Source organism: Hesperophylax consimilis, chromosome 8 (assembly GCF_061612785.1).
Source record: "Hesperophylax consimilis isolate HC1 chromosome 8, BYU_Hcon_1.0, whole genome shotgun sequence".
Lineage (NCBI taxonomy): Eukaryota > Metazoa > Arthropoda > Insecta > Trichoptera > Limnephilidae > Hesperophylax > Hesperophylax consimilis.
In genome coordinates, this window is record NC_142843.1 from 17,186,462 (window position 1) to 17,212,835 (window position 26,374).

Genomic DNA, 26,374 nt, shown 5'->3' on the forward strand with positions numbered 1-26,374 from the left:
AAACTGTATGTTTTTATAAAATTATATTTTATTTGTTTTTAAAAGAGGATTTATAAATTAAACATATAATTTTATATAATATAACGTATATATTCAAAATCGGCGTTCATTTTATCTATAGGAATATATTTTTTAAGCCATAATATTTATCGCTGGAGTTCATTATTAAATTATTATCACCGATTCTGTCCCAATATGCATAGTTCACGTTGGCACAATGCATTGGGCCAACGTTGGATCCAACGTATAAACGCTGTTGACGCCAAGATTCTTTGATGTTTGCATGAAAAACCGACAATAATCGGGTTAGCTGACCAACGTTGGCGGCCCTCCTCTTATATCCCCAGGATGCGAAATATTCTAGAGAAATCGCAATTTTCACAACCTACAGATTTTGTCACCAATCTGCCGAATTTTTCAACTCACATCTACCGATTTTCATTGTCGCGGCATTGCATCACTACACATCAACAACAATCTGTGAATCAATGGATCTAACGTCAAAGTGGGTACAAATTATATCTATGGTCCAAATCCAAACAGACGGAATCAGACGGAATGCAGACGAATAAGATCGAGTGTGAATATTTAAGTTATAAGTTATAAAAAACATTAGTTAATCTTTAAATTAGTACACTCAGTGGCTTTAAACTCCTGTCCATTTTCACTGTCAAGTATGGATTCCTCACATAAAAAAGAACCACCGCGGAAACGATACCGTAAAGATGACAAGTCTTCGGAATCAGAGCCTGAAGATGACAAATTCGAGGAGTATGTTCCAGTTAAAGAAAGAAGAAAACAACAATTAATTAAACTAGGGCGAATTGCTCAGTTGACTGCTGAAGCCGCAGCAGAAACTAAAAGTTCCAGTGAAAACGATCCGGATGATGAAGGTTAGGAAATGTTATGAGTTACTAAATATCCTACCATGAAAGTATAATTAAAAGCAAAACTAACTACCCAAGGATACAGGGTAAAGTTTCCTTAGTGTCTTGTTTCATTGTTCTGTCTTAACTGTGGGTCCGGAGTGGGACAAAACAGTTTTGTACTGTCCTTGTGTAATCCCGGCATTATGCAGCGATCACCCCAGCTCCGAACCCACTCTCCTAGTATGAACAGTAGTTTGGATGATAGGACAATGAACCAAGACACCGTCCCAGAGATAGACGGGCAAGCTATATCCACCACCGCTTTGTCTGCGTGTAAATGCGTTTTGACAAGGCAGTAGGACAATAGCCCGTCGCTCTGTACGTACGTCTCTTGGTGCTCGGTTCTCGTATTTTGACTTAAAAATGTCGCTCAAATTAATGGAACACTACAATACGTCTTGATATTAAAAAAATGGCCGATAGGCTGATAATATTTTACTCTAACTCACTTATAACACGCGTCGTCGTGTATCCATTTTGACAGTGTTGCACATTTGAACTACGGTAAATTTTTGTACTGTCCCATTGTCCTGCCATGCGCGCTCGAAGCTGTTCACGGAGCAGGGGCAGGACACTATTGTATTGTCGTCCTGGGATACTGGCATTAAAGTTTCCATTTTTTGCAATAAAAGTTCAGAATGCCATGTTCTTCACCGCCATGTTTTCTTGTTAGTATGATGTGACGATTGCCGGAAGGTTGACAGGTTAAATGTAAGGTTGCAAAATGCTCATAAATTATTTACATAACACAAACTGAGAACCTAATAATCTACTTTGTGGATATTTTTCAGTCTCCTCCGGCGTAAATAGTTCTTTCTTTTACCAATTAAGTTGAAAGTGTTATTTCAATAATTTTGGCATATTTAGCAGTAAGCGAAGTAAGGAAACTTTACCAGATACCAGTTGCACAGCAACTGTCCTAGTCCAATTCCTGTTCTTCACTCCAAACAGGCCAATGAGGTGAACCGTACTTGATGAAATCATTAATAATACACAAATTTCCAAAGAGTTCTTCAGAAACCCCGGGTGCATTCGTAAGCTAAAATTGACCAATTAATACATTTTCCTTTGAATTACATCAATTTATCTTTACAGCATCTCAAGAAGATTGGGGAAGGCGTTTCAATGTCAGTCTTCTCGACCAGCATACAGAATTAAAGCGTTTAGCTGAAGTGAAAAAAATAAGTGCTGCTGAGAAACAGAGGCGAGAAGAACAGAAGATCCTAGAGAGTGTGGCTGAGAGAACAGCTTTGATGGGTGTTGCTGAATTGGCTAAAGGTAAGTTCTTTTCATTTTTATTATTTAAGTAATCGTCACATATTTTATGCGGTTCAAAATGAAAATTCAACACACCTTTAAAAAGTGATATAGAGTCATAAAAAGTGATGAAACAAAAACTAGGTTTAATAGTTACCTGTGTAACCGATTTAACCTAGTTTTTGTTTAATCACTTTTCATGACTTTATATCATTTTTTGTAGGTGTGTTGAATTGTCATTTTGATGAGATACCCGGTCACCATCTTATGCGTAGGCAGAAAGGATAGAACTCAACCATCCATGCGTTTCATTCACTCAAACAGGCCACAATCGTAGTGTTACATAGTGTTCGAATTTCGAAAGAGTAATTTTATAATGTAGTATTTGGTACCTAGTACATTTCTTGTTTATAGCAGAACTTTTGTTTTTCTGGTGATTTTTTATTATTTATATATGTTTATCTTGGTCTCATCTTACCTTCTGCATTAATATAGTTTGTTGTTCTAGGTATACAGTATGAAGACCCTATAAAAACATCCTGGACTCCGCCAAAGTGTGTTCTTGCACAACCCGAGACAAGGCATGAAAGGATAAGAGACGAACTGAGAATATTAGTAGAAGGTGAAATGATCCCACCTCCTTTGAAGACATTTGCTCACATGAAGTTTCCTAAAGGTAATAAAAAAATCCGCAATCAATTATAAACAAACTAGCTGACATGTACCAGGTGTTGTTCGACTTTTCTCTACTTTCTATAAATATAATATGCATGTTTTATACATATAAACCATCCGGAAGAAATTCTCTAAATGAGAGTGAAAACCCTATCAAAATCTGTTGCGTAATTTAGACGAACTAATCGTACAAACAGACAGACGCGGAAAGCGACTTTTATACTATTTATAAACCAATTATTACTTTAATTAACTTTAGCTTTTAAATATCCAAAATATAGCTTTTAAATATCCAATTTACTGACAAAAGTATGACAATACACCAAATAGTTTATTTAAAAAATATATATGTATAAGAAACAAGTGGATGTTTGTATGTATTTAACCATTTTAATATATATTTTTGTTCCCAGCCATAATGAACGGCTTAGAGGAAAAGGGAATTGTTAATCCCACGCCCATACAAATCCAAGGCATCCCCACGGTCCTGTCCGGCAGGGACATGATTGGTATTGCCTTCACTGGTTCTGGAAAGACTTTGGTGTTTGTCTTGCCGCTAGTCATGTTCTGTTTAGAACAAGAAACAGTACTACCATTTATCAAGTAATAATATTACTACTTTAATTCTGCATTTATGTTCTTAACCGGTAAGCTGCACCATAATATCAAATACCACCGTAGTGGATTATTTTTCTAGACCTGTAACTATAAAAAAAAAGTGTTTTTACTTACTTTTTTTAAAACGATATTGCATGTCCTCCAGCTTATGGGTTAATAATGATTGAATAAACTTTTCATCAAAGCAATGTCACGTAAGTGATAATAAAATGGACAGGAATCTAAACAATTCCCCGCCTTGTCAGGTATTCCCCAAGGGTCAAACCTTGGTCCTCTGTTGTTCCTAATACTTATAGACGACATCCAGGTCTGTGTAAAATATAGCAGATGTCTTCTATTTGCGGATGATCTCAAACTTTTGATGGAAATAATATTTTACGAAGACTGCTTAAAAATGCAATCTGACCTTGATGCTATAGCAGAATGGTCAGATAAAAACAAATTAGAATTTAATATAAAAAAATGCGTAACAATGACATATACCCGCTCTCAGAAGCCCGTAGTTTTTGATTACACCATTAAAGAGAAAAAATGATGCCGAGTCAATAGCTATAAAGATCTCGGTATCGTCTTTGATCCCAAACTAACATTCTCGGACCACATATCACGACTTACTACAGCATGCTACAAACTCCTGGGGTTTATCACCAGAACATGTAAACAATTTCACGACCCAGATGCAATGATAGCCATGTTTGATGGCGTCATACGAAGTAAGCTGGAGTATGCTAGTGGTGTGTGGACTCCGCACCAAACTAAGTATATTAATATGCTGGAACAAATCCAGAAAAAAATCCTCAGGTATGTCTATATGCGGATGCGTGGAACTTATCCAAGGTTCATGCACCATGTGGACTTACTTGAGGCAACAAATAGATTTAGCTTGGAAACTAGACGTCATGCAAATCTTGCAATACTTAGTTTTAACATAATCCATAACTATATTGATAGCCCGTTCCTCTTGGAATGCTATGGTTTATACGTGCCCGAAAACTTCAGCCGTAGTCGTCGACACGACTTATTCAAAATACCATACAGCAGAACAGATATTCTAGCACAACATAGCATGACAAGAGGAATGGTGCTATTGAATGAAATCTCAGAAGCACTAGATATATATAATTCTTCTTTAAATAGCCTAAAGTTTTTTTTGTATAATAATTATCTTCATAGGTGTTAAGATTGTCAAATTGAGAATTGTACAGTAATTGGATAATCTATCTGTTGTGCAATAAAAAAAAAAATAAAAAAAATGGTAAATGTGTTTTCAGAAATGAAGGACCATATGGCTTGATAATTTGTCCATCAAGAGAATTGGCAAAGCAGACTTTTGACATTATTCAGCACTACGCTCGGCACCTTGCACGGTGTGGCCAACCTGAAATCAGAAGTTGTTTAGCCATTGGAGGTAAAAAACTATTTTCCTTTCACAATGTATATTTTTTACTCCTATTTTACTATTATAACTAGCTGTAGTGTATCCGGCGTTGCTCGGGATTGTGAATGGTTTGGAGAAAGGTTTTGAGGTTATGAATTCCAGTCCGGAAAACTGGGTGCATTTTTAAGGTAGAAATAATATCATTGTAAAGAATAAATAGTTTGTAGGTGTCCTCGACTTCAACCATTCACTTCCACGTCATATATTTACCTTACATCCCGTTCTTTATTCATCACACATGCCTCATTATACCACACATACGTATTTGATTCATTTCATCATGCCATCTTTCTCCTTGGGCATCACTAACTTTTTCTATCATTCACTTCATGTAGTATTATGAAATCCACATTGTTACTATTAAAAACTACATTATATTGACTTTAATTCCACTCCGTTTCTCATTCCAGTGCAGAGATAATGTGTTAAGTCTTCCTCAGTCGTCCCCGACTGTTTATACCATTCAAACCACTCTAAACACTCCTGGCACTAATAAGAACAAACTTTGGAATTTTCAGCAAAATTGGTCCAGTAATTTTTGAGTCTATGGGCACATACATAAGACATAGCCTTTTATTCATATAGATAATACATAACCATCAATTAATTGATTGAATTGTATTTTTGTTGTTTTGATTAGGTGTTCCTGTGTCTGAGTGTATGGATGTAATACAAAGAGGAGTTCATATAATGGTTGCAACCCCTGGAAGATTAATGGATATGCTGGATAAAAAAATGGTAAATAAAGTTAATAATTTTGGTTGTTGATGCATGCATGCATGGTAAAAATGTTATGTATTGTGAAATAGTCCCGCATAATGCATAACATTATTCAAGTTCAATGAAGTATTAATTTAAAAAATTGGAACTACTTATATTACCATATAATCGATTTCATTTTGACAGATCTAAATCTGAATCACTAATTATTTTTCAAGTTTACTAACGGTGTTCATTCAAGCGGTTCTGACCGTCTCTATAATTATTTGTCAACAAATAAATATTATTATGTTGTAAAGGAAATTGTGACCATATTTTCTTTTGATAGGCATCGCATCACGAGGCAAATATTTTACATCAGCTTCTCAAATCCTACAATTATATATTCCCTAATTTTTCATGCGCCTAAGCCATAGACATATGAATATTAGTAGACCTGCCCTAAGTGATTAAAAGCGTATTATCCCCACTCCCCATACCGGTTCCATTGGAACCAGCTGGGCTGGCGTATGGCCTCAAGTGAAATTTGAAAACGTGACGTCATCATTCTTGTGCGAACTATGGTCGAGGCATCATCGGTTCATTTTACGAAATAACACGGCAAAATGTTGACTTGTACTATGAAAACTTGTAAAAATAGATGTGAAAAAGAGAATAAACCCAATTGTCGTATTACATTCCGTATATAAGCATTATTTTACTTTATTTTAAGCATATTCACATCGTATAATATAGATCAGTTTTAGAAACATATTATACTATCATATCGAGAAACGTCTGGACGCGAAACACAAAGCTGGTTGGTTGCTGGGAAGTAAATTATGAACATTTATAAAAGTGTCTTAACTAAATACTTAAACGAAATATTCGACTCTGAAAATACAACCGAATTTTTTTGCCGAATTTGGACTTCGCAAATTTGTTCATAACGTGGCGAGTAATTTGCGCTCCCATGTAAAAATGTCTATTCATTCCAAAGCAGATTTTACTTTTAAGAAGTAAATGGTGATATTATAATGCGAGATGCCTATTTACTGTCAGATTGATTTATTGACGAATCACAGTCAGCCTTACGCCCTTCGTTCTTCAACAGTTGATTTTACCCCTCGCCATTATCTTCTCGTCTATTAATTCCTATGTCTGTGGCCTAAGCTTATTATTATTTATAGAGCGGAAATGGTTTACATTTAGTTTGACGGCTGGCATAGTCCAGTGGTAACGCATTGGACTGCCATTCCGAAGGTCGTGGGTTCGAACCCGGCGTGCGCAAATAAATTTTATTTGATTAATTTGTGTTATTTCACAATTAATTAATTAAAATAATATATAATATATTTGCGGCACGTTCCAGATGGAAGATACTACCAGTATCGCCCTGGTGTAAGACCACCATTCAGAATTGAAACGTTGCTCCAAATGGCTTTAGCCGTGTTTAGTGACTAGATCTGAATAGCCAGGTACTTCCCCACCTTCCTCTTTCCCTTCCCCACTTACCTTCAGCCTCACAACATCCCCCAATTGGGGATGCCATAGTCTCACTGGCTCCAGACGGGAGCAGTTGGGACTCTTGTGAGGTATTCACTATAAAAAAATAAAATAAAAATATAGTACCCGTGAGCACTTAGGCCATAGGCCCATTGTGCTATCTCCCATTTTACCTCATTCCTAATAGTAACCATGTCCCTTTTATAAAGTTCACCAGGGTTGTCATTGTATATTTGGCTATGTCTTCTGGTTCCACAATGTGTCTTCCCAGCTCTCATCAATCACCTCTCCTCTCCAATCCTTCTTGGTTCCCTGAAGGCCCAACAAGGGAAGAGTTCACGGAGGTGGCCTCATCTCTCCTATCCTCCTTGGTTCCCTAAAGGTCCCACTAGGGAAGAGGGCCTCATCTCTCCCCTCCACTCCTCCTTGGCTCCCCGAAGGCCCCATGGGGGAAGAGTCCACTACCCGTCGGTTCCCTGAAGGCCTCATGACGGAACAGTCCACTCCCCCTTGGATCCCTGAAGGCCCCACTAGGGAAGAGGATCTCGTCTCCACTCTTCCTTGGTTCCCTGAAGGCCCCACAAGGGAAGAGGAAGTTTTCAAATGGTATAATTTTCGTCCCACGAGTATCTAGGAAAATAGAAGGTCCACTCCAGCAGAGCCCCGAGTGCAGGAGTAAGGTCTGTTTCTCAGAGGCACCGCTCGTGACACTGTTCCCCAGGTCAATCAGCCTGAACACATTAGCTCACACCTTGGCTTGGGATGGCTATTGCAGGTTGTGTTTCCACTCCCTCAGCGATGGGTTTGCCACACTTCCTACGCTAATGCGTCTACGCTAGTACATAATCTTTTGTTTAGGTACAATAAAGAAATATATTAAATATTAGATTTATTTTAGTTTAATATGCATAAAAGTGGGACATGGGTAATATGCACATTTAATTTTAAAAACACTTTGATCAGTTAAGATAACAATGTAAAACAATTTCAGTAACCGAAAATGGTAAATAATATTTTTTTAATAGGAATTTCGTTTTAAAAAAAAACGATAATTGACAAAATAACAACAACACATGTAAACTTAATTCTTGACGTAATAATGTTAAAATGGTTATTTTTTTATTGAACCTGAAAAACAAGAGAAGAAAAAACTAACCTAAAGCTTTCAAATCAATAACAATGGCCGCCAGGTGAACAATCAATTTTAATTTGAACGAAATATATAGATATAGTTGGAGATAACGGCGCGTTATCTCCGACTGGCTCAGGACTCTGCTTGTTCAAGGCCTCGCGTCCGTGGTACATCATACTGTATGTAGTGGGAGTGCGAGCCACTGATTGGTGAACTGCGTTCGAAGATAGTCATGCCGTAATAGGTGCAACCGAGAAAGTTTTGTCCCGTTACAACTTCTCATTATTATACAACGTCACAAAGTGTTTCAAGTTTTAGTTTAAGTACGTATTTTAACTGTGTCCCACTTTTTTGAATTACGAATTGCTTACTGCGGTTTAAAGTCAATGAATCCACGTAGATTTCACCATATATCCCATATTTTTACGTTTTATAAATTAGGCACATTGTGACAAGCGATCACTCAAAACATTTTTGCAAACTTGCCATAGTATGCCAAAAATCACTCGAGTAGATATTTACCTAGTATAATTCAGATACCTGTGCTATGATATCTAGTATGTAAATGAACTTATTCTAGCGTAATTCTGTTTACTTAAGTAATGCCTTGAATACTTGAACAGGTACGACTCGATGTCTGCAGATATCTGTGTATGGACGAAGCCGATAGGATGATTGACATGGGATTTGAAGAAGATGTGAGGACAATATTCTCCTTCTTCCGAGGACAAAGACAAACACTCCTGTTCAGTGCCACTATGCCTAAAAAGATTCAAAACTTTGCCAGGTATAGTTTCCCCTACTTATCTGTTTGCTACCTATCCAAATCGAACAACACATGAGACATGATGAAAGTTACATGTTTAAATGGTAGCATTTAATATTTAAAATGTATTGTAATAAATAATGTTGCTTTATTTTAATAGATCTGCTTTAGTAAAGCCCGTAACAATTAATGTGGGAAGAGCAGGAGCTGCATCCCTCAATGTGAAACAGGAAGTGGAAGCTGTAAGGGCGGAAGCAAGAACTGTACATTTGCTACGTTGTTTACAAAAAACCCCGCCTCCAGTACTTATTTTCGCAGAACGAAAACAAGATGTGGATGCCATACATGAATATCTCCTATTGAAAGGTATTTATCATCTTAAATTATCAAATATAATGATCTGTTATGATGAATTGTGGATTAGAGGGTTGTGGGAACTTGAATGTGTGAGAACCATTTTCTTAGATAGTAGTTTACTAATATAAATGTATTCTGTTGTAGGTGTTGAAGCTGTGGCAATCCATGGAGGAAAAGATCAAGAAGAAAGAAGTAGATCAGTGGAAGCCTTTAGAAGTGGACAAAAGGATGTTCTTGTGGCTACGGATGTCGCTTCCAAAGGTAAGGCTGCCTTTACCCTTGGAAGTTTTTTCCTGTAAGTTGCTCACGTAAGCGACTTACGACAAATTTGCCAATGTAAACGACACCATAAGTCGCTTACCGTAATTTATACCAAGTTACAGAAGTTTTTTTTACGTAAGTTTTTGACAGGTCTAATCGCTCACGCGAGAATTTACGGCTCTCTCACAGCTTATCAAAACAGATTGATAAGTTGAGATGCTTACAGTAAGTTTTGACGTCATTGTCGGGATGGTAAAACAGAAATCTGCAACCGATTCGGTCTTTCTGGGACTAGTTTACTTGTTGCCATGAACAGCTTTATGAAATAATACACTGCAGTAATCTATGGAGACTAACATAACATTATTTATCATTAACACAATGTCATGTTTAACAAATGCCTGTGTAAATGTGTGATAATGATTCTAGTATTCGACTTCACGAACTGATGGATCAGCTATCAAACTTTACAACAAATTAATATCTCCAATGAATGCATACAAAAATGCAATATAAGAATACATAGAAAACATTACCTGATGCCAAAAATCGAAGAGTCACCATTCATTTTTCTAACTAACTAACTAACCATCAGGCCGTTTCCCCGCAGTGGTAGGCTGAGAGGATGGACCGCCAAACAACTCGGTCTTGGCACACACTTCTTGCCTCATTCACATTCATACATCGTCTGATACATACTATTCTATTATTCTGACTCTTGACATGGCCCGACTCACTTGGTCGTGCCATGTCTTCCTCGGGCGTCCCCGACTTCTGCTACCATTCACATTTGCATTGTATATTCTACTTACACTCCTTTCTTCGCTCATTCGCTCTACATGCCCAAACCATCTAAGCGTCCCTTTCTTGATCTTACTCATTACGCTTACATCAGCCTACTCTTTGCGGATCTCCGCATTTCTCACACGATCGTACATGGTGTTACACACATACGCCTAAGAAATCTCATTAATTTTTCAGCTAGTGAAATAGCATTCCGAAAACGAGTATCATTCTTATTAATTAGCGGTCCAATCCTTTCCAATATGTATTCAAAGTCAGTTGCTGTCATTTGGATAAAATTAAAGAATTGTTGTTGATCCTCAATTCTTAATTCTGCGGTTAAACGAAGGAAAGCCTCATCAGTACTTGTTTTTTGAAGCCAACTCCTAATCCAACACACTCTGCGGGCCCTTACGTTTTTGTTTGACTAAATTATGCATATTATCGCAGCGGCAATCCGTTGTGTGCGGAAATGAGTATTATATGGGGATCCGTGATCAAACCGTAAATAAACAAATCCCTTTTATCAAATATGACTAACTGACAGCTGTCAAAGTCGGCGGCAACGCGTTGTTGTCAGGAAGCCATCTTACCAAAAATAGAATTACTGGTGTAGCGGTCTCTGTGAGAAGTTCGTAAATTAAACTTCTGAACAACTTCCGTGAGCATTATTTACGATAAGTTGGATGCATATGTAAGCGCTCCTGTGAGTAACTTATCAAAAATTTACGAAAGTCGTAAATTTTACTTACAAGTGTAAACCCAGCCTAAGCACTAAATTTTCGACACAATGCCCTTAACCCATTGGCCTCAAACGACGCCATCCTGGCGGGTCTGGTGTCGTCGGCTTAAAAACGAAAAAGTGATACATTATTGACATCTGTGTTTAAAATTTTAAATGCCAATCGCTCTGTAGATAATTAAGCATTCATTTCGTAGTAATTGGCAGGACTCCGTTGGTACAGTTTTTTCCTGATATTTACGATTGAAATTTTGTTATATTTCAGCGTCATTGAATTTTTTTTTAAATAGCGTGTGGTTCGGGAATTGACAAGCTTGTTCGTAAAATGCGTGGTGGGCGGCTAACATCAGCCCAAATTGAAATAAAATATATTATGGTCATAAGTATGATTAATGTAAAACTTTTCTTAATCCAATTATAAAAAAAAGAAAAAAAAATGGGTTTTATGAAAAAAAATATTTTTATATCCTCGTTTAATCATATTATTATTATTTTTTAAAAAACTGCATATATTTTTTGCATACCTTAATTCAATGAACGAGTAAATTTAAAAAAATTGTTTCGTTTGTATGTTTAGTTTAAAAGTTATGTAAGATTTAGTACACCACTGCAGATTAAAAACTTCGGTACAAAACAATTCGGAGGCCAATGGGTTAAAAATAAAAAATTATTTGCCTCACAAAAATTAACACATCCTAAGAAAGTACTCGGTAAAATATTTTGCAAATAGTCCAATAAGGAATTAGTTTATTTTTTTATTATTTATATCGGTGATTCAATTCAATATTGTATTTGTATGCCTTTCTTGAAAGAATTGAGTTTTTATATGGACAAAACTATTTATTCGTTTTCATATTGCGTATCTACGGGCGCAAACAAATAATTTGTCTTAATATTTTAAAGTACAACTTATTCATATTATTTACATATCTTCACTTTCTACCCTTTTCTATACATACAGGGTTGATAGGACCTACCGCTTTGATAAAGTGTCCTTCAGTGTAAAATGTGTGGCAAAAGCATTGTTTGTGGCATTTTGTGAATTACCATTTTCACTTTAATGTTGTCCGGTAGAAGATTCTCACCACATTACAAACATATTATTGACGGAAAATTGGAGTACTAACTATATACATTATTCAAGTACTCTTTTCACATCACAAATTATTTTCTCTGTCCAGGTCTCGATTTTGCCGACGTACAGCACGTCATAAACTACGACATGCCAGGAGATGTGGAAAACTACGTCCACAGGATAGGACGTACCGGCAGGGCCCCGGGCCGCAGGGGCACGGCCACCACCCTCGTCAGTCGGGCAACGGATGACAGTGTCCTCAGAGACTTGGCCCACTTGCTGCGGGAGGCCAAGCAAAAGGTGAACACAATCTTACCTGCCCAACAGATAGCAATTTTTTTTATCCCTGATATTATCAACGTATCTAACATTGAATATTGTTTTTACTTTGCTTTTAGGTTCCTGAATTTTTGCTGGATCTCATCTGCGACACAGACAACTACGAAGAACCCACAGAGGATGCTGATTCCCAAGGCTGCTCTTACTGTGGCGGGTTGGGTCACAGAATCACAGGTGAATTAATATATTTCTTAAACTTAAGGGCGAGTTCCCACGGAGCGGTTTTTTTATCGCGCGGGAAATTTAATATGTAATAATAATCGTACCGTAAACCCCCGCAGCAGGAAAAACCCGCAACCGCTTTGTTTGTCGAGTAACATAAGAATATGTACATAACCAACTCATGCGGCGCAGGAAATTAACCTCGTAATAAAAAACCGCTATATGAGAACTCACTCTTAGGTGGTTCCCTCTTAGGCCGGTAAGGAATCGACATAAACATAGTGTTTAAAGACCCTGCGCAGAAAAGTCCCTAATGGACTGCGTTCTAAACCGTTACCTTACTTTAGCACACTTCTGCGCAGGTCTTACAGTATTCAGTTTAAGTCGATTCCTTACTGGCCCATGAGGGAGCCGTCTTAGATTGACCTTTGTTGATCTGACGTTAGTTAACAATACGTATTTATTTTATTTTCTTACATTAATTCCACATAGGAGGCCCTGAGGGATCAGGCTGAAGGGATCAATTATGCTAGTTCCTCAGAGCATCTTGATGAATACCGGTAGAAATGGGTACAATATTGTGTAATATTCTTTTACAATAACTTTTTCTGTTTCAGATTGTCCTAAATTGGAAGCCGTACAAAGTAAACAAGCTTCGAACATTGGAAGGAGAGATTATCTATCCAATACTGCGGCTGATTATTAAGTATTTTCTACAATTGTTCAAAAATATATTTACTGTCTGCATCAGTTTAATGAAAACAACCTGAATAAATACAGTTTTAAAATCTCCCAATAATTTTAAGTGTTGAAGAATAATCCAATATGTGTGTTTATGAATATGTAAATTAAATGCCTGCTAACTAACAGTTACTAAAGAACTTAAGTACAAGTAATAAGGAATGATAAAATGTATGGAGATGTAGGTACATAATATATGCTGTAACAGATCAAAACAAAAACTTCATTGTGAATCTACCGTTTATACTGTTTACAATGTGTATTTCATTAATTCTCGTTTGTTTTTACATTTTATGAAATAATAAAATGCTTTTTTGTACAACATTGATATTTTAATCAATTCATATTGACCATACAAGCCATCCAATATTTATGAAAATATTTATTTTCAAAATCTTATTTAAGGCGAAATAGGTAGACTTGACCTGAAATTTGGCATTTTTGAGGCCACTTTTAGACGTATGGACACTTTTCTAGAAAAAAACACAAATTGATTTCGAAAGATCGTTATTTTATCTTGTAAAGTAAGATGTAAAATTTTGAAAAATAATATTATTTTCATATCATAATAAAGTGTTACCGTTGGACGATGCGCAGATTTGTTGCATTTTCAAAGGTGAAGTTGTATTATACAGCAAATATTTCAAATCATTGAATAATAATGTATAAACAATCAATAAATTATCTATATGTATGTATAAGAATTTTGTTTTTATTTCAAATAAAATTACTAATAAATAAATCCGAGCACGCGTTTTGTGACGAAAATCCCTCAATTGGACTATTTATTTATGGTCTTACAAATTGGTATAGTTCAGATTTTTTTAGAAAAATAATTTACCAAGACATAATTGAAACATTAGAAATAATTTATGACCAAAAAATATATTCTTAAAGTATATAATAGTAATTAATTTCGATTCGCGTTTGTTGTTTGTGTCTTGCCCCGGCGCAAGCCGAAATTTTATCATTCCCCGCTGCGACAGGGCGGCGAGCAGACGTCTATTCCACGCCAGTCTACTTGATAACATTTTAAAGAAATTCCTCGCTTAAAAATGAGGAGGAAAATACCCTCGAAAAAAAGTTTTATTAGATAGCACAAATTACGACATCAAAAACGTACGTGGGAGATATATTTTCAGAAAAAACAAAGGTTAGTGATATTTAATTATCCGTGTACATTGTTCGTACTTATATGCTACAGGGTCGTTCGAAAGAATCAGTCAGAATAAGCACATATTTTTATAACATTTGGCGATAATTTTGTGTTGTTTAATTTCCAGGGAAAAGAATCAACTATGGACAGGAGTTTATGTCTGTTATCGTTTTTTCATGTATAAATGTTAAAACTTATGCCAAAGTACGTGAAACTGTTTGTGATTGGTAGTCAAAAAGTGACACGAACCAAATGAATTTCGATTCGTGATGTGCGATTCAAATCATTTTTTTGTTCATAATTTCTATTTTATTGTCCAATTCACTATTACATTGGTATAATTCAACATATTTAATGTTTTTTGTGTTACTTTTTGTCAGTTTCATAATGTCATATTGTGAATTGAGCTTCTTGTTTTAGGAAAAAAAAACAAGGTTATTTTTGACATACAAACCTATGATTTTTACTCGTGAATTTAATAACATTTCGAAAATTAGACGAGTCAGGTCGCTCCGTTAATCATGAAAACAAATACATGAAAGCGATACAATATTATGCAATCGCATAACTACATATGTAGGTAGGTACCGTAGAAAATAGTTGGAAATAAAACCTAGTTTTAATATATAAACTACTTCAGTTGTAAGGAATAAACCCTCTTTTCAATGTCATACATATCAAATCAAGTAATACTTTGAAGATAAGTATTAGAAATAAAACTTACCGGTAATACCTTTCGGACAAACGAATAAATAAGTAAAACAAAAGATTTTTACTCACCTTTGGAAAACTCGTGTAAAATATTTAAAAAAAAAAACAAATTAAACAAATATTTGAAATTTTTTTAAATGTATATTTATATACCTACATATTTTATATCTACCATGTCAACAAACTGCATTTGTATTTATTTATGTTTACGCACTCCGACGTATAATTTACAAATATGTATGTAACTACTTATAAGGAAGAAAGCTACAACCAAGAATTAAACAACAATAATTGTTATTTCATCGGAACCATGCTGTAGTTTTCAGTGCCGCGCGAGTGTACGGCTCGCAGCGGAATGAATTCGGTATTTCTGTCTCGGTCTAAAAAAACGTCCGATCGCGAGATCGTCTTTTAACGAAATTTGAATCCTCGTCCGCTGGTTAAATCGCCTTAAAGTTTCTGATTATTAAACTAGTCCCAGCGAGAGCTTGTACGTACTTCATCAACGATCGTACCCTTACTTCACACATATTGTATGAAAACAAAAAGTCAGAAGATACTAGAAAGATGACATTGTGTACAACCTCTCGCTAAAACTAATATGTCATTGCTTACAGTACAACATGTTAGTACAGAATTCAACGTTAAAATAAATAAGCCGAAAACATTTTTAGTAAAAATAATATTACAGTAAATTTTATTAATTTGTAGCAAATAAAATATCTACTTCATGATAACAATAAAAAATGTCATGTGCACATGCCATAAATAAATAAAGAGATTCAAATTATTGGACTGTTTACAAAAATAAAAAAAACTTAAATAATTGTCAAAAAATGTTTACATGTCTACGATTCTACTTACAATAAGGACGGGTTGTTTCGGAGAATTTGAACAATTCATCAAATTTCAACGTTCATTTTCAAGTTCTGTGAAAGATTTTTTCATGTTCTGTTTTTATTTCAGTTTTGTCAAGCAACTAGCCTACAATGATTTAATAATAGAACTTGAATAGGACTTTCACAGAACCCGAAAATGAACGTTGAAATTTGATGAATTGTTCAAATTCTCCGAAACAACCCGTCCTAAGTCATGCTTATAAAAATACTTGAATATTTTATTACAAGATTTATAATAAATAATCGTATTATATTCTAATAATATACTTTGCATTCAAAATGTTATTCTTATAAACATGCATAAATGTTTAATCTAAAATGTACAGTATAGCCAGCAGAGGTAATCTAGATTATGAGAACAGATCTATCAGAATGGAATGATGCAAATACGTTTTTATCATACATTGGAACCAAACTATACTGTTGAAATTAAGTTTGATTTTTGTGTTGTAAATATTGCAGTATAAAAATAGTTCCAGCAAAATAGTCATGAAAAAGTTGTTAATTTAATTAGATCTGTATACAAGCATGTCCCAAAGAACACAAATACTGTTCCGAGCCAATGATTCATCGTAAATATATTATCAAATAAAATAACAGAAAGAAGTAAAGAAACAAATTTTCGCAAAGTTAGCACAAGAGTTACTGTTAAAGATGTACATTCTGAAGTTAACACATAAACTGAACGGATACACACGTACTGAGTCACAACACTCGCAAACAGCAAAACCCATGCAGAGGAAACATGCCCTAACAATGGGAAATCCATAGGGGAATAATTCATGCAAACTTTTACAGCACTTACTAAATCACTATATAAAAATATAAACATGGGTAATGGCAAAAGATGGGTGAAATAAAGTACGTCTTTCGGGTGTTTTCCACATTTCTTATAAAGATCTTCCTGCATTAATCCCATAAATGCCCCAATAATGAGCGCCACCAACAATAATGTTATTCCAAATGCCCAATATAATACATCTAAACTAGAAATCAACGGAGAATCACTGAGACTTCTGGCAGAAGATAAGGTGCAGATTACAATACCTATTGTGACTAAAACTACAGAAAAATATTTTTTCTTTGTATAGTATCTTCTTCCCATCATTAGCCCTACCCCCATATTCGTTATAAGAGATCCAGATTTGATAATTATGTGAAGGGTTGTTGGAACGTTGAAATTGTATGCATAGTTATTACAAACGCTGGACACAAAGAACAGTATCACTAAAACAGAGCAATTCTTTATCGGTATCAGAGATCTTTTATTTCCACATTTAGAAGTGAATATGAACCCTTCTAAAGATATGAAAATAAACTGAAGAAATGTTATTAGATTTGCAATTCCATTTATATTGTTGGTTAATTTTTCCAATACTATCACATTCACACAGCAACCAACAAACACGAAAACAATGGACAGATTTGTTCTTAAACTCATTGTTGTATCGTAAGACTACGATCGAAGAACAGTTAGTTATTACTGGCGTTCAATGGTAACATCTAAAGTGTATACTATGAAAGCATTATTAGAGCAAATTGGCATCATTCAATAGTATTTTGGAGTCGTTTGTTTTGCCTTTTGTCGGTCACGTGTGACGTGTCGGCAGCTGCGCGGGTTGACAGGATGGTTGACAGGTGTTACGTCAAGATGACGTTTGTTATTCAAAGACAAATTTCCGGCACATCTATTATCTCTATATGCACAACAATAATAATGGGGGTTGCCAATTCGTGGAGAATTAGAACGATTGGGTGTTTTGTGAAGAGAACCTTAATGTGGGGAGAATGCGGGAATTCTACGATGGGAGAACTAACATAACTAATACCGATTAAAAGAGCATTTTTTTGAGTACCGAACCATATTGAAAAACCATTATTACAAGTTCGAATATACTGTAATTTAGTTTTCTTTCGCAAAACAAATTTATATTTATTTAGTCTGAACGAAAGAGAAAGTCCGAAAATGGCTGAACAATAAATAAAAAATGCCAGTTCAAACAATTTTGTTTCATTTTGGAGATAGAATAGAAAAAACTTTTAAGGTAATTTTGCAGAATTGTCATTTTGTTAAAGGCAATGCACTACGTCGTGTGATATTTTAAACTGAGCCGCTATCAATAACAACCCTTACGTAGATGGCGATAAGGTTTAAATTCCCGCTTAACACCATCCGCCTGTTTTGATTTATGCAAGAAAAAAACATGTCCAAAAAGTGCCTTTTATTTTATTTTGTGGATGTTCAGGGATAAATATTTAATTTTTTTCCGATCATTTTATAAATAACTTAATTTGTCACATTATACAATAAAATCATAACCTAAAATGGGTTCGTTAGTAGGAGATTTTGAACTTTAAAGCAGTTTTCAAAGGCCTATACAATATTTTTTTCTGGGCTTATAAAAAGACTTATCTAAAAAATACTCGATTATTTCAAAGGCCAAGATGTATTCTACTCGCAGTATTTAATTAAAGAATCTGAAATATTTCTAGGCGACTAAATTTTCAAACCAAAAATACATGATTTTGCATTACTACGTAGTGCATCGCCTTAATAGTAATGCGAAAAGGTAAATTGGGCGGGGCTTAACTTCTAAACGGAATGCAAATGCCTGCACGTCAGTAATCATGATATGCATTTGACGGGGCAATAATATTATGACAGCAATTCTCAAAATTGGTTTTTCCTGGTCAGTGGTCAAATATTATTTATGTGGATGTAGCGACGATTTATGCTCATAAAAATATATAAAACTTTAAATGTCACAATGAAGCATAGTAAGTACATATTTATTAACAATTCTAAATATGTTGGTAACGAACCTAATATGAACAATCATCATCTAATAAATATCCCATAGGGGTGATCAAATTTAAATGAAATGGATGATTTTTCAACTAGATTTATATTTAAAAAATAAGAAAAGTAATACTAATTTTATTTTGTGGATGTTCAGGGATAAATATTTAATTTTTTTCCGATCATTTTATAAATAACTTAATTTGTCACATTATACAATAAAATCATAACCTAAAATGGGTTCGTTAGTAGGAGATTTTGAACTTTAAAGCAGTTTTCAAAGGCCTATACAATATTTTTTTCTGGGCTTATAAAAAGACTTATCTAAAAAATACTCGATTATTTCAAAGGTCAAGATGTATTCTACTCGTAGTATTTAATTAAAGCATCTGAAACATTTCTAGGCGACCAAATTTTCAAACCAAAAACACATGATTTTGCATTACTACGTATGGCATCGCCTTAATAATCTATTGTGGATATTTTAAAACATATGCCTCAATGCATTGGCAACCCTGACAATAATTTTCTTTGTTATTCTAAATTCTCTCATTTTAACCTAAAACCCAACTGTCAAAAGTCTACATCTTTGAATTTTGAATTCTGTCTCTCGATTTACAGCGTTTTTATTGTTTGCCAACGAAATTGTTTTTTTCTCAAATATTTAAGAAAATATTGTAACTGCACCACATGATGATTTCATTTATGTTGTACAAACGATAGTACCATTTTGCTTTCTTTATACATTAGTGAGAATGGAAAAAGTTGTGCAGAGCAGGCTGAAAGAATTGGACGAAATAAGCATTTTTGTCAAAAATGTAGAAAATGAAGCTTTGATGTTTCTTCAGTCTTTGGGTTGGAATTCTGAGAAAATCCAAAATGAAAATTTACAGGTTTTATCAATTTATTATTTTTTTCACTCCAAATTGTGTGTTTTTGATTATGTGTACATTACTATAAGTGTGAGGTAACAAATACTCATTAATTTTTTCTCATATTATTTCAGATTTCCTCAAAACTTCAATGTCCTCTAGATAGTGGTCATTACATACCAGCAGGAAATATTTCAAATCATTATAACAAATGCAAACTAGCAAAGAATGGCTATGACAAAGATGACTGTCTTTTACCCGAAAATTGCAATACCGCATCAAAAACAGTCATCATAGGTGAGAAATGTAATCATTTTCGTGGTGATATTGAAAAAAAAGTGTTTTATCACCTAAATTTAACAGTTATTGTTTTCTTTTAGACCCATCACTAAGAAGCTCTATTCTTGTCCAAGCTGCCGAGAAGGACGTCAACTTTAATAGAGGTATTATATTAGTATATTCTATTTTAACTCACAAACCGCTATTATCCGTAGAGTCAATTTGTTTGCTTTTCGGAACAGCTCATATGGTCTCGTAGAAATCGTTGTGCCTCCCTAACCGTTATAGTTAGAAATATGTACTAAACTATGTTAGAAATATTTCCACACTATTTTAGTTCAGTGTTTAGTGTTTAGTTTTAAAAAAGGAAAGAAAAGCCATTTTTTAAACTTTTTATGTTTCATTCCAAAATTTTAATATTTATAAAATTATATGTTTATCTTTAAATAGTATGATAAAAATAATAATTGGATAATTTCTATAGCTCTGTTTTTGCAAATAATCAATCATCTCAAGGGCACTTAAAATAAAGGCGCTATCTGCGTCTGTCTGTTTGTTCGCGTAGTTCTTCTAAACTATGCAACGGATTTTGATAGGGTTTTCACTATACTGGAAGACACCACCCACAAGCACATGATTATCAATTACTCCTCCTCTCCCACGTGATGTCTGCCAGAATAAGTGAACCAACAAGAATAGAACATAAAATGAATAAATCAACTCCAACGAAAACTTGCATTGACCACATAATGACAAAAATTAACAAAAAATATTGCACTATCATATGTCAATCCACCATAACTGATCATTAGACTTTAATCCTTTACATTCATTCAAAGAACAACTCGGTAGAGAAAACTCTCCGAGCAACGCCGGTCATACTTCAGCTAGTTCCTAATGATAAAATTTGAAGGCGTATTTCATCACCTTTCAAAAACATTTACTAGTTTTCAGATATGTTCAGAAATATCCCATTTATTTGGATTTTATTGGGAGGTGGAAATACACACAAATTCTCAGACTTTGTGACAGCATCTTTAAGAAAAGGGTGACTTAATCGAGACTTTCAAAATTTTATCTGGACATTACAGTTGCCCTAGCATACAAGAAATCTTCACTACTAATAAAAATATAAATCTCCGTGGACACTCAAAAAAAATTACCAAAACGCCTTTTGCATCTAATCCTAGAAAACACTTCCTTGCAAATAGAGTAGTGGATGCTTGGAACAAACTCCCACAACATGTCATCGATGCAACAAATATAAATCAATTCAAAGCTCTATTGGATTCACATTTGGAGAGAAGAAAGGACTTAGTTCAAACTTAAAACAACTCAATTACTGTCAAACTTGTTGTGAAATCAGATATGAGCGCATCAGCAGAATGCTGCCTGCTCATTACATAATAATAATAATAACTATAACGGTCAATATTCCAGAGGCCTGAGGGTTAACCAATGGTGTCATTTCCATGAAACGCATTTCCAACAACAACAATCAAATATTTACTGTCTTTATAGCAGCTCTATAGAAATGGCGGTATTCCAGGTCAGGTTCCTGTTGAAGCCCAAGAGCATGCATGCCATTAAACTCTATAGAAATGGCGGAATTCCAGGTCCGGTTCCTGTTGAAGCCCAAAACCATGCACGCAACTAAACTCTATAGAAATGGCAGATCCGGTTCCTGTTGAAGCCCAAGAGCATGCATGCCACTAAACTTGAATTTATCCCAAATATTACATTCTGAATTGATTTCTGAAACCCTTGGAAACAAGCTGGATGATAGAACGACCTATATTGTTTTCTAATTTATTTCTAACTACTTCTAAAGGTGTTCAGAATCTGTTGGATGACCCCAGACCCACACCCCTCTCGGCCGATAGAATAACTTCTACTTTCACAAGGGACGAACGCAGGGCTTTGTATGACTTTGTCATCTCAAACGCACCTGCTGAAAATGTTACGTCGGATGGACATTTAATGACGTAAGTTTTAAAATTATAATTTACTTCATCTGATTACTTTTTCTTTAATTATTATATGCCTTACAACAGCTGCAGAACCATTTTTGTAAGGTCCATCAAACGATAATCAAAATCACATTACCGAAACCTGGCAACACTCATATTTATATTAAATGAAAACATCCCGTGAATAAAATGAATACGTAGCTTAAGTATCTTGGATATTATTTGTGACGATAATCTTTTGTCAGGCGGATGGAATATTATACGTAATATAAAACATTTAATTTGTTTAATTAATTATACCTTTTTCACAGGAACGATAATATGTCCCAAAAATCACAAATCTCCAAATCCGTCCAAGAAGAACTAGCTGAAACACGTGATTTGAAAAGGCGCAGAACCAAATATAAAGTAACAACCAAATCTAAAGCATACACGGAAATAATAAGGGATGTAATAGATTCTCAGGTTTGTGACTTTTTAGTCTACTAATAATTATAAGTCACACCAATCTATTTTCTGTTATAAAAATGTCCACATTCTAATTTCATTAATTATTATTAATGTTATTGAAATTTTTTTTAGATGGCGTCGTATGTCGATATGCTAAACGAGAAAATAAAGAATGATTCCTATAGGGGAAAGAATTCCAATAAAGGAAAGAATTCAATTACAGAAACAAATGAAAATGATAGCAAGGGGGTTAGTGTAAAATCCAACAAATATGAAGTTATTTCACAAAAAGGCAAAGAATATAAAAAAAGAGGATCCTATGAAGATGATAAGCATCATAGATCAGAGAGATCAATCAGTAAACGACACCACGATTTAACTAATAATCGACATTCACAAGAAAAGAAATACAAATCCCATAGGTCTACAAATAATAGTCACTCCAGCAAAGATAACTATGCAAAAAATAATATCAACAACCCACATTACCACGAAGAAGAAAAGCAGAAGAAAAAGAGTAAACATAAGGATAATAATTATACTAGTCCAGACAGCTTTGATAAATATGAAAAAACTTCTGCAATTACATATTCTCAAAGAGAGGAATCGCATGGGAAATATGACATGCAAAAATATATCAACAACCCAAATTCCCATGAAGAAGAAAAGCATAAGAAAAAGAGTAAACGTAGGGATAATAATTATACTAGTCCAGATAGCTTTGATAAATATGAAGAAACTTCTGCAATTACATATTCTCAAAGAGAGGAATCGCATGGGAAATATGACATGCAAAAATATATCAACAACCCAAATTCCCATGAAGAAGAAAAGCATAAGAAAAAGAGTAAACGTAGGGATAATAATTATACTAGTCCAGATAGCTTTGATAAATATGAAGAAACTTCTGCAATTACATATTCTCAAAGAGAGGAATCGCATGGGAAATATGACATGCAAAAATATATCAACAACCCAAATTCCCATGAAGAAGAAAAGCATAAGAAAAAGAGTAAACGTAGGGATAATAATTATACTAGTCCAGATAGCTTTGATAAATATGAAGAAACTTCTGCAATTACATATTCTCAAAGAGAGGAATCGCACGGGAAATATGACAGGCAAAAAAATAGTATCAACAACCCAAATTCCCATGAAGAAGAAAAGCATAAGAAAAAGAGTAAACGTAGGGATAATAATTATACTAGTCCAGATAGCTTTGATAAATATGAAGAAACTTCTGCAATTACATATTCTCAAAGAGAGGAATCGCATGGGAAATATGACATGCAAAAATATATCAACAACCCAAATTCCCATGAAGAAGAAAAGCATAAGAAAAAGAGTAAACATAGGGATAATAATTATACTAGTCCAGATAGCTTTGATAAATATGAAGAAACTTCTGCAATTACATATTCTCAAAGAGAGGAATCGCACGGGAAATATGACAGGCAAAAAAATAGTATCAACAACCCACATTCCCATGAAGTAGAAAAACATAAGAAAAAGAGTAAACATAGAGATAATAATTATACTAGTCCAAATAGCTTTGATAAATATGAAGAAACTTCTGCAATTACATATTCTCAAAGAGAGGAATCGCATGGGAAACATGACAAGCAAAAAATACATAGACAGCGAGATTACTATTCTCATGAAGTGCGTAAAAAGCATGAAGACCAACAGACAAAATACAAAAGTTGCTATCATTTTGAAGACTATGATGCTGTAAAATATGAAAATTATCCACATTCTTCTAAAGAAGTGTCTAAAACACATGAAGACCAACAGACAAAATAGACAGACTTTAAAAAATTATACAAGTGCCAAGGTATTTTTTTATGAATCATTAAAAAAGAAAACAAAAATATAATAATACATTCATCTTCTTCTCTCTATCTATATATACACAGGGTCCGGAATCTTGTAATACAAGTGGGAAACTGGTGAATCTATAATCACGTAGAGAAAACAAAATAACTTTTTTTTTTCAATCTGATTTTTTTTTTGCCTTTTTCTGCAACTAGAGCCATAAAAAGTGCCGGATCTACGCTACCCATTTTAAAAGATAATATCTTGCTGACAGCTGATATTTTAACCCTCCATAGATTTTTTACAGTTTTACCTAAAAAATTCCAACTTCGGACTCGATTTACTCAGGAATGAAAGTTCAAACCAAAAAAGTTATATGTACCGCTAAATTGACCAATTTTCCGCTTGTACTGCGACTAGACCATTAAAGAGGGCGGTCACTGTACATGAGATTTCGAAAAACCACAATCCCCTTAACCTTTTAAATGCCAGTAGGTAGAAGTGTAGCTGTGCACAGCAGGCCAAGAATGCGAGTTAACTCGCTCTTGGCACAGAAGCGGTTAAGAGGAAACCGGGTGGTGTTTTTTCCATACAAACGTATTCCTCATTTCCCTCTCTGGATTTTGACACTAGAGAAAATATTTTTTTTACATAATATGAATATTGACCGCAAGCGTGTCGGTACGTTTTGATTTTTTTGATAAGTTACTTTTTATAGGAGTTATAACCCTTCAAAAATTGTTAAAATTGCCTTTTTTTAACGCCATCAACAAACGTTCAGTATACAAATAAGACGATGTATTTTTAAAAAAAGCAAAAGGTACAGACATAGAATGTTTTCTTCCAATACATTTGGTAAAAAAAATCTTGGAAATCGGTTCAGTTTTGGAGTAGAAAAATGAGGACTACAAAACCTCGATTTTGACAATTTTATTTAGGTATTATCAGGCTGAGGTGCATGTGTCCCTTTCTCTCAGTATTCGGGGGTGAGGGGGGCGGAGAGGGTTTTGTTGAATACGTATACAGTCAACGAAGTGATGTGACATTCTCAATAATTATATCGATACACTAGTCCACTAGTGTTGTCATGTCCCGAGTTATCGATGTTTTTTTAAAATTATTTTTCTGTTTGGTGACTTATCTTGAGTGTGCCAATACTTACCGAGCTTATTTACTAAAGTTATTGTGACAAATTTAATTTGTTTACGTCAAATAAATTAATGGAAAAAAATTGAAAAAAAAAACACCTGTTACAGACAGACCCCGAGATGATTCCGTTCCGTATTGCCGAGTTGGATATTTATTTTTATTTATTTATTAATCTTAAGTTAACTCACATCTTCGTGTGTGCTAATAGTTTTATAAACATATAACATATATATGGAACACAAAAATTAATTAAAATATTTTTTGATAACTTTTGAAGGTTGTACTCAACATAATATTATCCCTTTATAGGACACTTTTTTTAAGATACAACTACCGAACCAAACAAAAACTTTTATATTTGACTAAATATATTGTTCTAGATTTTTTTTTTTTAAATTATATTTTACAAGAAAATGTGTGATGGTAAGTACATACACCACTGATCGTTTGATGGAATGCTGGTACAGCGTATGTTCAGTGGTACATGCATCTACCACATGTTGTTGAATCGATTATGTTATTATAATATCATATTATACAAATGAATATTGAAATCTATGTATAAGAGGCACCATATTGTTTATTGTGCTACATATTAGGTACATACACATAACTAGTTTAGTTTTTATTTAACTTTTTTAATACGTTATATTATTACAGAAAAATGCACTTTTGGGAATACCTCCTACATCACTTGACATTTTCAATCTTCTTCAATGATCTAATATTTTTTGTTTTTAAACGCTTTATTGTAAAAAAAATTACTGTTTAACATCTACACAATGAAATTAAA

The 26,374-nt window shown here is 34.3% G+C and overlaps 2 protein-coding genes across 2 annotated transcripts; both read left to right on the top strand.

Annotated features, from left to right (window-relative positions):
- The first annotated feature begins 534 nt into the window (after positions 1-534).
- abs (ATP-dependent RNA helicase abstrakt) lies at positions 535-14,136 on the top strand. The gene is made up of 12 exons (XM_089634963.1): positions 535-893; positions 2,025-2,207; positions 2,695-2,862; positions 3,275-3,464; positions 4,751-4,887; positions 5,558-5,655; positions 8,878-9,041; positions 9,181-9,386; positions 9,522-9,638; positions 12,345-12,538; positions 12,637-12,751; positions 13,357-14,136. Exons 1-12 carry the CDS (start codon positions 677-679, stop codon positions 13,443-13,445), a joined length of 1,878 nt encoding a protein of 625 aa, XP_089491089.1. The 5' UTR covers positions 535-676; the 3' UTR covers positions 13,446-14,136.
- Positions 14,137-19,615: 5,479 nt separating this feature from the next.
- LOC149421648 (uncharacterized) lies at positions 19,616-24,521 on the top strand. Its single transcript, XM_089634959.1, has 6 exons — positions 19,616-19,939; positions 20,053-20,215; positions 20,299-20,361; positions 22,029-22,182; positions 22,479-22,632; positions 22,750-24,521. Exons 1-6 carry the CDS (start codon positions 19,802-19,804, stop codon positions 24,418-24,420), a joined length of 2,343 nt encoding a protein of 780 aa, XP_089491085.1. The 5' UTR covers positions 19,616-19,801; the 3' UTR covers positions 24,421-24,521.
- Positions 24,522-26,374: the final 1,853 nt, after the last annotated feature.

Coding starts and splice junctions, on each gene's coding strand:
- LOC149421648 (XM_089634959.1), top strand. CDS start 19,802: ATGGAAAAAGTTGTGCAGAGCAGGCTGAAAGAATTGGACGAAATAAGC. Junction 20,216..20,298: donor ATCAAAAACAGTCATCATAG/GTGAGAAATGTA, acceptor GTTTTCTTTTAG/ACCCATCACTAAGAAGCTCT. Junction 22,183..22,478: donor TCGGATGGACATTTAATGAC/GTAAGTTTTAAA, acceptor CCTTTTTCACAG/GAACGATAATATGTCCCAAA.
- abs (XM_089634963.1), top strand. CDS start 677: ATGGATTCCTCACATAAAAAAGAACCACCGCGGAAACGATACCGTAAA. Junction 894..2,024: donor AAACGATCCGGATGATGAAG/GTTAGGAAATGT, acceptor TTATCTTTACAG/CATCTCAAGAAGATTGGGGA. Junction 4,888..5,557: donor AAGTTGTTTAGCCATTGGAG/GTAAAAAACTAT, acceptor TGTTTTGATTAG/GTGTTCCTGTGTCTGAGTGT.